Source organism: Asterias rubens, chromosome 8, assembly GCF_902459465.1.
Source record: "Asterias rubens chromosome 8, eAstRub1.3, whole genome shotgun sequence".
Classification (NCBI taxonomy): Eukaryota; Metazoa; Echinodermata; class Asteroidea; order Forcipulatida; family Asteriidae; genus Asterias; species Asterias rubens.
Genome location: NC_047069.1, coordinates 4,534,617 through 4,547,780, shown reverse-complemented (window position 1 = coordinate 4,547,780; position 13,164 = coordinate 4,534,617). Strand labels below are relative to the sequence as shown.

The window sequence follows — 13,164 nt, the reverse complement described above, 5'->3', positions numbered from 1 at the left end:
ACAACAGTTGTTAACAATAAGTACTCAAATGTGGGTTGTATTGATACAAAAATATCCTTGAAGTAGAGCGAAGCCTCTGCGCAAACAATATTACCATTAGCCCTGAAAAAAACTTAACTGAACAATTTGACTCAAATCATATTAATACTGCATGCTTAGTCCTATTATTTCCTGCTAAAATCTAATCCACAGGTACCACTAGAGAGATTGGAGCTGGCTTCTCAGAACAGTCTAGTGAAATGATCCCACCGGAAGTACCACCCCCCCCCCCCCACCCCCCTCCAACCAAGACTCCGAGCAGGTACTTAGCATAAACAGTGCTTTATGATGACCTCGATGAACCAAAAAGGTATGTTCATTAATGGAAAAATTGAAAATATATTTAACAAATATTGGTGCGTATGAGCACAATAATAAAATGCAAAATAGTCTTGTAGAAACCTGGACTGTTCCATTTCACGAGGCAAAGTGAACAGTCCATATTTCAACAAGTAGTTTTGTTTTGTTTGATTGAAATGCATCCAATATTTGTTTTGTACCTCACACATAGATCCTTATCATTTTATGTTTTTTTTTATGTAATCCATGATATTTCATAAACAAATTACCTAAAGCATTAAAAATAAAGCATGACACATGACACCTGTTCCACATATCAACTGACAAGGATCTTTCAGTGTGGTATACATACTACAAAACCAGAATCTGCATCAAATGAGATGTAAAAGTTAGACACTTAAAAAAACCTAGAAAAGTAATGCGTATGGTATAAATTGCACTTGAGTTTTAGCAAGAAGGATGATGTCTGAATAATCATCTCAAACTAAGAGCCTCTTCATCAAAGTATAGTAAGAAATACCTGAACAAAAAGCCAACAAAATGTGTGAACATTCAACGAAACGAAGCCCCTACGACTTACATTTCGCAAACTTATTAATGAGAATGTGTGTTATACGGTTTACAAAAGTTTAACACCTATAACTTCTGTCCGGCACATTTCTCTTAGTGGTATAAAAACCCAGATAGACCTCATGCATCTCATCGCTGACATCATCATGGCCCATCTTAGAGGTTAAACAACAATGATAATTGAAAGCGCACATCTTGAGCAAAGAGTAACCTACTCAAATGATGTCTTGTACATAAGGTCATTGGAACTCTCCTTTGTGCAAATCCTTTAAAGTACAGCAACAGATTTGCTCAACCTACAATCGATTATTTTGTGATTTGCAAAAGTAGTTAATGATGGCATTGTGTTTGGAAGACACATGTGGCAGATGTCTTTAAAGCCAATAATCTGCTACATTCATAGTACAATACCTGATAAAAGGGTGACAGCCATATATTCCATAGCCCCTATGTACTGTCACCCCCCCCCCCCTAGTGATTTACATGCTAGGGTCTAGGGTTAGGAATAAGAACGGAACATAAAGGTGTCAGAGTATAGCTGTGTAACCCATAAAAGAGGGGCTCTTTCAGTTTTGTGTTACACTCATTTAGATAGAGTCCTAAAATTACAAGTCTGTAACCTCATTTTAAAACAATGCCATTATATTTGATACTCTTCCCTGGCGAATTTTGTCAGCAACAAAATCATGGATATATGGGTTTGTAAATTTTTGTACGGTTACTTCATTTAGTAAATTCCTGATCATATTCAATCAAAAAGGCCTTGAATTTCACATTATTTCTGCGGCGAAATTTACCCTTCCGAAAGTACAGACCCAGCTGTTGTTGAAACCCAATAACATATTTCAAATTTGGCAAATTTTGTTTCCACTCCAATAAGGAACTCTATCTATTGGAAAATGAGTACATCACAAAACTGAATATGACCAGGAGCTTCTTGTTAACAAACTCTATGCAGTTAATCTATATATTATTTGGATAGTATTAAGTTTAAAAAAGGCTGTTATAATATTTCAATATCACAAAATGTGCATGGAATGTCAGCAACTGTACACCACAAAAAAACGGGTTTCTAATTAGTAACAACTCACATGGACGCACTTTTTTCGGGGAAAGTGGGAAGACCAGATAAGGCATTCTAAAATATACTAGAAATATAGACATATTTCTATACTAGCAAGAGGGTATACACGTACAAATTAATCAGTATTTACTCTTAAAAAGTCCTCTGCACTTTGTGAACAAAATATGTCTAGTCACGTAAGCAGCTTCTACTATAAATATTAAATATAAATATTCCATTGCGGTTTTACAAAAAAGGTACAAGCTCATTACTTCCATGAGAGACCGAAACAGAGGTTTCCTTGGTTTTTACAGATGCAAGTTCTCATCCATTTTTCAAGATGCCAAAATGCTAATCTTGAATCTTAGGAGCTTTTTAGGTTGTCTAGTTGGAAAGTCTCCCATGGCAAGCACCGACACGTAAGCGTTAACATTAACACACAGTGTTTGTTTTTTTTACTATTAGAAACAGGTAGATCTGCTTACACGAACATGTAGCATGACTTTAATATCAAGCTACTTGTTAAATAATTTTATGATTATGGGTTGAAGCAAGACAAAATTGACTAGAGCTGAATTTGAACCAACGACCTCCAGTTTAACATGCCAGCGCTCTACCAACTGAGCTTTCTGAGTCTCCCCATATATAGCTCAGTTGGTAGAGCGGCAGCACATTAAACCGTAAGTCATTGGATCAAATCCCAATTAAGTAAATGTTTCTTTGTTTATTCCCAAATCATGAATTTTAATATTGACAATTTAAACATAAACCACAGCTACTCCACTAAACAACATGGTTAACTTGATCATCTAATGCCAGTAGGAAATGCTTTGTTGGGGACATTTTCAAGAAAGCAATAGAATGCTGTTGAAGAATCCTGACATGTTTGGCATTTTCATCAATTCATTTTAAAATATGTGACTCTTTGTGACAATATTTTTTTATATTATGACATGAATAAGTACACATGCTCCTTAAAGGGTATGGGTACTTCTTTTAGGACACAAATCACACAATGTCCAGAGATTTACATTAAACTCACACAGTTTGAAAAAAATTATGGTAGAAAGCTTTCCTTAGCTGCAGTTTCCAAGAAACAAGTAAAACGAGTCACGAAAATAATTCTCATCACTACAGATGTAAATTATTTCAGTATGTAAAACGTATTTTTGTAACTTTGTATTACTCATTTCTCAAAAACTAAAGCACCCTAGCTAGTAATATTCTAAGGGAAGCTTTCTGCTATCATTAGAACAAAAAGTACCCAAATCCTTTAAAGAAACACTCTTGTATTATCACAATCAGCCTCAAAACAACATAAAGGGCTTACGATGTTTTCACACTATAGGTTAACACACTTCTTTTTTTACCTCTCTTTGGCTTTGAATAGTTTATCCCTTTAACCTCATGGCACTTGGCGTTTCATGTGATGGGGACATGCACCACACAAGCACCGGCTCTGCCAGTATTTAAAGGAGCAAGCTGAGTAAAGAAAAGAAGTAAAGTGATTTGAGGTAAGTTTAATTCAATGTATTACTGTACAAACATATTGACCGGAAAATATAACTTGTGTATGACAATGTTCATGGTGGGTCTTTGAGTACAAGAGGGTCTGAAAGTGACCACAGAGGGTCTATGAGTGATAACGGAGGGCCTTTAAGTGACCACAGAGGGTCTGTGAGTGATAACTGAGGGCCTTTAAGTGACCACAGAGGGTCTATGAGTGATAACGGAGGGCCTTTAAGTGACCACAGAGGGTCTGTGAGTGATAACGGAGGGCCTTTAAGTGACCACAGAGTGTCTTTGAGTGCACACAAGAGGGTCTGATGGTAATAACAGAGGGTCTGTGAGTGCCCACAAGAGAGTATGTGAGTGACCACAGAAGGTATGTAAGTGACCACAGAGGGTATGTGAGTGCCCACAGAGGGCATGTGAGTGATCACAGATGGTCTGTGATGGTCTGTGAGTACCTACAAGAAGGTATGTGAGCACCCACAAGAGGGTCGGTGAGTACCTACAGTCTATGAGTGTCCAATTCAAACGGACTGACTGTGTTGCCACTCTGGGTAGTGATGATATTGTAATAAACTTACGTAATTCCACTCTCCAGAAAGTGGGTCGTAGCTCTCGACAGCATTGAGGTAACTCTGACCATCGTAACCGCCGACAGCGAAAATACGATTCCCTAGAACTGCCACACCCACCGCGTCTCGACACAGACTCATAGGAGCAACAGTACACCAGACATCGGAACGGGGGTCATACCTAAATAAATTTGTGGATGAGAAAACAGTGAGAAATCATCTTATAAAACAAAACAAAAATGCATGCTAATTGCATTCAAACAACTAGATTCAAAAATCAACTGTCCCTGAAAAAAAGCTCATTCTTTGTTCTATGATGTAAGTCTCAAACCTAGAATTTTGAGTTTAATTCTGCGATTTTTTTAAAACTGGACTATTAATAACTTTACAATTGCTCACTTCAAAGTAGCCATATATGATATGCTTGAAATGGAAAATCCTGCAATGGGCACAATTATTACCTTTCCACGCAATCAAACTGTCTGGACGACTGTTGACTTGGTGTGTCATGTCCACCTATGGCATATAGACAGCCATTGCATACAGCAACCCCAAGCCCACCACGTCGTTTACTCATAGGAGAGCACATTGTCCAGCGATTAATATGTGGATCGTATACCTCCACTGTACGAAGGCACGCACTCCCGTCCCTCCCTCCTGCTGCATACAGTCTGGTTGGAAACAATCAAGAAGAAGGAAATTTATGTTAAAAAACAGTGTGGGAAAGTGTGAAACAACACACTGAGTAACTTGGAATGGATCTCTGGTTTATTCTCGACTTTCGATAGTATTTACTCAAAACGACCTTGAACATGACAACTTGATAGATAAAAAAGGCCTTTGACAGATCAAAAAAGGCCTGTTAAGATCCATTAGTTGTTGAAATCCACTGACATAATGTTGCAAATTTTGCTCATAAAAAGTCAGTTTTAACCAAAACATCCCTGTTTGTAGAGACCCATTTTTCTCAGAGTGTAATCAGATGATTTGGACGTTGAAAACGTTTGCGCTGGAAGGGTATAGACTACAAAATGGCAATTTACACCATTTTAAGATAAGGACTCTATATATTGAAAAATGAGTACATCACATAACTGAATTGGCCATTTCCATTCCTCTTTATGGAAAGGCTGGAAACCTAGAGGGTAAATATCTACATGTGAATATAAGAAAACGCTTGCAATAATGAAATGGCACGCACTTGCCATCCAGGACAGCTACTCCTACAGTACTTCTAGGTGATGACATTGAGGACACATAGCTCCACTGTTTACTCTGTGGATCGTATCTCTCCACAGAGGACAAGTAGCTCCAACCATCATGTCCTCCCACGGCATACATCGGCCCTTCAAGCATACCCACACCTGTATCAATAATAACAACTACATTCATGTATTAAAACTGATACACATTGGTACATCACCATGTAATGCCTTCCAACCTTCACATTAGTTAAATGATTTGTGTCTCCTGGCTTTAACCCAGGAATGAAGAGAGTGAAAACCTTGCCACATTGGGTTTCTGGGTTGCCATGGATAGTAGTGGTTGTCAATTTCAGGGTTGAGTAACATAGCAATACTTGTTCTGAGGGTCTCTGAATTGTAACACTTTACATTGCTGAACTTGGGTCGTTCTAACGAAAGAACTCTCTTTTCCATGAATCTATGCCCAACTGACATTCAAATTACATGAAGGATGTTATTGAAAACCTACACTAAGCAATTTGTTCCTCTGAACTCACCCAGCCCATGTCTGTGCGTTCCCATAGGTGTAAGCATACTCCATGATTTGCCCACTGGATTGTAACACTCCACAGTGTTGAGAGTCTTCAGTCCATCCCTGCCTCCAACAACAAACAGCTTCTCCTGGCAGACTGCCACGCCGAACTGCAGCCTTCGTCCGCTCATATTGCCAATGTGAGTCCAGGCGTTTGTGCGTAAATCATATTTCTCTATACTCGTGGCTCCTGAAGTGTGGACATTATCACAAATGCATTTAAAGAGATGGTTGGAGTACCTTTTAGCAGGAAACTAAGATAAATCTAAAAAGGTCTCAAGTTAGCTTTTGACTGAAGTTCATGCACTTTTGAAAACTCAAATGAAAACTGACTGTGGCAGCATGGTAAAGGTGTTCGGGAGCTATCTTAAGATATGTCAGCAAATTATTGTTAAATGTTATAGAAGTAAGGTTCCGAAATTTATCCCATTAATTTGACGACAATGAAAGTTTTTAATTAACAATGTGAAAATTCTCACTGTTCATAATAACCAAAGACATTTCCTGTCCATTGATCAATTTGTAACCTTTTATTTCGAGCAACACATGGTTTCAACAAGTTTGAGTGTACACCAACTAAAGGTTGACCATTTTTACTCAAACCTAGGCTGGTCCACTATTGGTTGACTAATGTGCTCAACCATTTGGAACCAGCCTCAGGTCAGGACCATGCTTTCTTCGCTGGTCACAGTAGCCTGTTCCATGCCAACATGTGTAAAGCGCAGAGGGGAGTCAGTGACACTAAAGCGAATGCAGGAGGCAATGGAGTGCTGAGTACCTTGTACGGATGGTTCCAAACAAGTCATTCGTGTGAGTGCATCACTGCCAATGTACGTTGCTGGTCCGTAGTCAACTAAAATGTGCACACCTGAACTTGCTCATAGAGTCCAAATCAAAGTGGTAATCTAATCACCCTCCTCAACATGTATACCTGTACTACACAAACCCACCTTTAGTACTGTCCATTCCTCCAACTGCATACAGAGTACCAACGGTCGATTTACGTGGTCTCGTACGTGAGCTTTGCAGCAGAGGGCGCCGTTCAGGTAGGAGATGGTACTTCATGGCCTCGAAGATAAGATGCTGACATTCCTCGTCTCCTTTGAAGGGAGTGTTGTTATCGATGATGTCACTCAGGAACTAAATGAGAATTTAAAGGTAGGGTCATCGTTTTTTTTTTCAATATAGTGCTGATTTATTGAACAAATAACAAAGAAAAATACAATAAAAGCCGCTTGTGAAAGTTTCTGCTGAATCAGTGCCTAGCCTACTTGCTGAAAAAATAGCAACTATCTGTCACCATTTTCACATGAATATTAAATTTATTCATGTTTTATTATTATACTGAGGTTAACCTTCCCAGGGTTAGAGCATTTGTTCCAGTTTTGGAATAAAATAAAATACAATACAATTCAATTATTATTATTACTATTCTTATTCTCTGACCATTTTACCTGTGGAGAGAGCAGTGGCAGTCTGATGTGTTCCATGATTTTGGCAATGTGCTGACGGCGTTCAGGGAGGTTGTGATTAGCCCATGAGAGAAGGGCATAGTAGACTATCTCTTCATTAGGGACATTGAGGTCATCACTAGCGAAGAGGTCACACACATCTTTAGCATTCATCATTAGAAACTCCTGGTTGACAGTCACCTCACAGAAATGCTCCTGGATGGTTGGAAAGGAACAAGTTACAGTCAAAACAGACAGAGCCAAGGCTATCAAATCAATGATGTTCAGGGGTGATTGGATATTACCAAAAGATGGATAACAAAAAGGCAGAAAGTAAAGACTCCTTGTAAACACACTGCTTAATGGGAAACCAGTAAACAGACAAAGCCAAGACTATCAAATCAATGTCGTTTCGATGGTGATTGGATAACAAGAATGGAAAGTAAAGACTCTTCGTAAACATGCCACTTAATAGCAAAACAGTCCAAACAAAATAAATACACATCTCAACATATTTGATAGTCAAATTACTGAGAGATGACTTTGATACCATCGTGTAGTTGTGAGCAACTTTGAGTAGATCTGGGCAGCCCTGAGAGTCTGCAAAGGATCTGATGCCCAGGCAGTTGGATGGATGGAGTTGCTTGACGAGATAACCACAGCAGGCCTCTGCCACTTCTGATAACTGCAGGATGCATGCCGTGGCCAGCAGATTCTCTACAGTGTCCTCCTGGAGTAAAATCTCTCCTATTGAACATAACAAAAAAGTCCATAATATGTTAAGTCATCGAAGTGTGGGTTTGAATCCCAGTCATGGCACTTGTGTCCTTGAGTAAGATGCCTTACAACAATTGCTTCTCTTCACCCAGGGGTATAAAAGGGTACCTTCGAGGGAAGAGGCTGATATTCTTTATGAGAAAGCCAATGGAGCACCATGGCAGCTCAGGGCTGTATACTCCCCTGGGAGCTAAGATAGATAAAAAAGAAATGTTAATCAGAGTTAATCACCTGTGTATATGTATTGGATGCATGCTTTCAATGCCCTTGCATCCAGCTCTCGTAGCTCCACCTCCCCAGCTGTAGCCTCCACCACATCATTTGTGAACATCGCTGCAAAGTAATCAGAGACAGCACACAGGACCAGCCGATGTGCCGGAATGCGAACGCCTCCCGCCGTCAAGATGACATCGGTGAGCTGTTTGCGCTGAAGGTAGACTTGCATCTTCTTAAAGGTTCGCTCGGCGTGGTTGAGAGAACAGAATTTCTCCCCTTCGGAGCTGGTTGAATCGTCCATGGTGCTTTTAACCTATGTCTCTGACCCTCTGTTGTGGTTACTCAACACACGGTGTCATTGCTTTGCCAGAAAATACATACAAGGATAATTATTTGGAAATAATACATAAAACCTCAAGACCTACTTTTTCAGTCAGCCTAGTCATTAGTCCTTTGTTTTTCTGTTTTTCTTTCTTTCTTTGCTTTGTTCTTGTTTTGTTTATTTATTGTTCAGCGATTTGATCCACATTAAAGCCGCTATATAAATACATGTATTATTATTATTATTATTATTATTATTATTATTATTATTATTATTATTATTATTAATATAAGAATACCCTAAGACTAAAAGAGCATCAACTGATCAATGCATACCACATAAATGTTACAATCAATCAAACCATGTATGCCGTAGGCGTAGGCGTTTAAATTTAATTGAATTTAAGCAACATTCCACTGCTGCTCTGTGCTGGCATTTGGTTGGTTGCAACAACAAAATGGTCGGAATCGCTGTTCATGCTGTTACTGTTAGTTAGTGACAGTGCACTGTTATATAAATAAATGTTGAATTTGAATGTCGGCCTACTTTATTTCCACCTCCAACTAAAATAAATGTATAATATTAATAACAATGTTATTAAGGAAAAGTTTCCGTATGGCGCCACCACTTTTTCGTTCGAAATAAAATAATATAGTATCTAATTTACCTGATTGATATATCCCTTTTTGTAAAAATGAGTGAAAAAGTGGTGGCGCCATACGGAAAGTTATCCCTTTACAACAATTACAATTATTTAGAATTACAAAAAAACATACATTACAATTACATTACATTTCCGTATTTCCATTGAAAGATTACCTGATCTCAGCTCTTGGAATCAAACAATACATTGTACACTTAGTGCTGCTGTACTAAAGCATGACTAAAGAGACAACAAAATGCATCTGTTGCACTTGATGAAGGTGTTTCCTTGCATGAATAATGCAATCTCAGCAGGCGCCTGCTGCATAATAATTTCAGTTTAATGACATAAACAATGATTTGGGGGCTAGTCGGGTACTTCTAAGGAAACACTCATATTAATCGCTTGTGAAGTCCAGGTAAAGACACCACCAAAATGACGTGAGCATTGTCTACCGATTGGTGGCGCAATTTAGATCGACAAGTGGTCAGCTTGGCGGGCCTGCCCAGACCAAAATTTTGCTCGGCACATAACATAATCTACATAAATGGATTGCATCACACAGATAGTGATTAATTAAGCTTATCATTAAACACATAATTATGAACGATATATATAATCATCATTGATTTAACAACCTTTATTCAAAACTAACATTATTTTCCCGGATTTGAAGTTTCTCATTGAACGCTTACAGTTCACCTTCTTCGCCCATGCGGAGATGACGCACCGATCAAAGAAATCTAACATTGCTGAGCTTTTTGAGTGGAGTTATTTTTTTCCCTCCAGGTAAGGGAAATTGCTCTGTGCAGTTAATCGATGTGAAATTAAAAGTAGAAATAAATTTAAATATTCGTTACTCATTCGATTGTCATCTAGAAATACAGTTGTCTGAGATCTGTCTTTAGCTTCTTTAGGGAGCCACCTTGTGCTTCGTGGCCCCCGAAGATGAATCTTTCTTAACTTTTATTTATTTAATTAATTGACCTGTCCAGAAAATTGGCAAGGGGGTAATTTGGGGGCGTACTTGAAGTCATGGTGTTGAATTATTTTGCAGAAATCGGACGTGAAGTACACGTTTTAGACTAATTTCATTATTCGCATTATGCAAATCATTAGTAAAGTCACGTCACACTAAAGATCTGCATAAATTAAATAATTATTTTAGTACGTTTCTAGTTCTAGTACGTCCGATTTTCTACCTTGGCACCATGACACCAACAACGCACAACTATTATAGAAGCTCAAAAGGTACTACTACAACAACACCGCCGTGATTCAAATACAAATTGTATTATTTTTTCACGTGGAAAAAATGGTATGGTTCAAAAAACTTTATTTCCGTTCTATCAGAGTAAAATACAGTTCTAGTTTTAGTCAATTAAATTTGATTATTTCAAAATGAACACCACTTTATACTGATTTTATCTACGAAGTGACGATTATTAAAAACATTTGTAGTTCCTCACCTAATGCTTACTTTACATATAAAATACATAGGAACACGTTTGCCTTGGATCGGTCGAGTTTAAAGCATGTGTAAACTTGTTATGAAATGCACATGGGTAAAAAGATGTTGTAAAAGTAGAATACAATGATCCACACAAACATGCCTCGAAATTGCACGGTTTTTCTTTTACCTCGTCGACTAACACGGTCGGCCATTTTATGGGAGTCAAATTTTGACTCCCATAAATGGCCGACCGCGTTGGTTCGCACAGTAAAAGGCAAACCTCGCAATTTCGAGGCAAACTTGTGAGGATCATTGTGTTCTACTTTTACAACATCTTTTTACCCATGTACATTTTATAAAAAAATTGTTAAAAACGCTTTTTATAGACCAACTCGTCCGATCCAAGACAACGTGTTCCTTTTAAGTTGTTAAAATTAATATGACAGGTACTACGAGATTTACGTAGTAATGGAGAAATTGTTCAAAACACAACATGATGCCAATGGGCTACACACCACAGTACGTGGAAACAGCAATGGCGTCAGGGACGCCAATTAGCGTACCCACACAACCCATAGAACAAGCAAACACTAATAAACGTTATACTCCAAGAAGACCGCATTTCTAGATCGGGGCCCTATGCCAGGCCTCCAAGGCATCCGAGGGGAGCTCTATCAGCCTCCTCGGGTCGGTCGTGCTTTAATAACGGACCGCGTCTTCACCGCAAACTTTCGTGGGGCACGGAACGCCGCTGGCCCCCATAATCTCTCACACGAAAGCCCCCGACTCTGCACTATATGCCGTACTCCAAAAACACCGTCTTTCCACCAGATCGGGCCCCATGCCGGACCCCCAAGGCAGCCGGGCGAGAGCCCCAGCAGCCTCCTCGGTCGTACTCTAATAACGGACCGCGTTTTCACCGCTATAGATGCTCGTCCACCCGAGGCATCTCTCCGATGCCTCCTATATGCACTATGCCGTACTCCAAAAACACCGTCTTTCCAACAGATCGGGCCCCATGCCAGACCCCCAAGGCAGCCGGGGGGGGGGGGGGGGGAGCCTCGGCGGCCTCCTCGGTCGTACTCAATAACGGACCGCGTTTTCACCGCATGCTCGTCCCCCCGTGGCATCTCTCCCATGCCTCCGATTTTATGCACTATGCCGTACTCCAAAAACACCGTCTGTCCATCGGAAGTTTGGGCCCCGTGCCTGGCATGGCCCACGAAGGCAGCCGGGGGGGGGGGAGTTCATAGGGTTACTGAGTGGGGCTATTTTTCTCCACAAAGAGGGAGAATTGAACATTTTTAATACTCGATTTATGCCCAACTTAAGTCTTTTTTATAGTAAAGTACATTTTGTTCGCTTGTCATCTATAGTAACAGTTGTATATTATTTGTCATCTGCCTTTAGCTTCTTTAGGGAGCCACTTAGTGCTTCATGGCCCCCGGGGTGATTTTTTTCTTATCTTTTCTTGGAGAATTGTTAGCCTGTGTAAAAATTTGGCAATGGGGTAATTTGGGGATGCACTTGAAGTCATGGTGTGGAAGTAGTTTGCGGAAATCAGACGTGACGTAAACGTTTTAGACTAATTTTATTATTCGGATGATGCAAATCATTAGTAAAGGCACTGCGTCACATTAAAGATCTGCATACAAAAATGAAGTGAATAATTATTTTAAAACGTCTTTTTTTGTACGCCTGATTTCCTACTTTGAAACCATGACACCAACTACGTACCACAATTATCTAGAGAAACTAAAAGGGTATTAGCGAGTATGTATTTTTGATTTATGCCTAAATACTGTTCGTTTTGTAGAATGTTAGGGTTACCCTAAGTTTCTCAAAAGTTGTCAGTGTTTTATGTTTTTATTTATTTTGTACAAAGTTTCTGTAAATTACTGCATAAAATGTATGTATCATGGCCGTATGGCTTTATTCGGACGAATAAACCATTTTAAAAACACTAAAATACAAATTTGTATAGAAAACTTTTTTTAGATTTTTGAGATGAAGTAAAACATAATTATATTATTTTTTACGTGGAACAAAATTATTATCGTTGCTGGTCTGCGAACCCCCTGATGCCAGATCCCCCCAACCTCGTCCCCATGGTATACTTTATTTTCAAGCGTCAACCTTGTAACCGCTCTACACACCCTGGGGGGGGGGGGGGGGGGGGGGGAGGTTGAAACCCGGAGAACGCTGAGCTCGGCCGCGACCTGTGTCTTCTGAAATAAGGGCTTTTGCTTGCTAGCAACGGCTTATTTTTATGTATTTGAAGATGTAAGCAACTGCCTAGAAAAAATAATTGCTACTTTTTATGAATTCGGCCCAAAAAGACACTTTGCGTTGTCTAGGTTCCATTTCTATGGAGACCTAAAATTATTCCTCAGATCCCGCATGCTCAAAACTACCACCAAAACCAAGTGTAAAGTTTCCTTTTACTGTTCAAACAGCACAGGAATTTAGG

At 39.3% G+C, this 13,164-nt stretch overlaps 1 protein-coding gene across 1 annotated transcript; it reads right to left on the bottom strand.

The window, feature by feature from the left end:
• Window positions 1-2,562: 2,562 nt before the first annotated feature.
• LOC117293425 (kelch-like protein 5) lies at window positions 2,563-9,579 on the bottom strand. Its single transcript, XM_033775755.1, has 10 exons — window positions 9,418-9,579; window positions 8,292-8,637; window positions 7,834-8,030; window positions 7,287-7,499; window positions 6,783-6,972; window positions 5,798-6,022; window positions 5,258-5,420; window positions 4,518-4,727; window positions 4,066-4,237; window positions 2,563-3,454 (listed from the first exon to the last, which is right to left on the bottom strand). Exons 2-10 carry the CDS (start codon window positions 8,575-8,577, stop codon window positions 3,395-3,397), a joined length of 1,716 nt encoding a protein of 571 aa, XP_033631646.1. The 5' UTR covers window positions 8,578-8,637; window positions 9,418-9,579; the 3' UTR covers window positions 2,563-3,394.
• Between the last annotated feature and the right edge of the window lie 3,585 nt (window positions 9,580-13,164).

Bases quoted from the DNA above. Each gene is read 5' to 3' on its own strand.
- LOC117293425 (XM_033775755.1), bottom strand. From the start codon at position 8,577: ATGGACGATTCAACCAGCTCCGAAGGGGAGAAATTCTGTTCTCTCAAC. The intron at 5,421-5,797 runs GTGAGTTCAGAG...TTATTGATACAG, and splicing joins AACGCACAGACATGGGCTGG to GTGTGGGTATGCTTGAAGGG. The intron at 3,455-4,065 runs GTAAGTTTATTA...TTCTTTACTCAG, and splicing joins TTTCTGGAGAGTGGAATTAC to CTTGCTCCTTTAAATACTGG.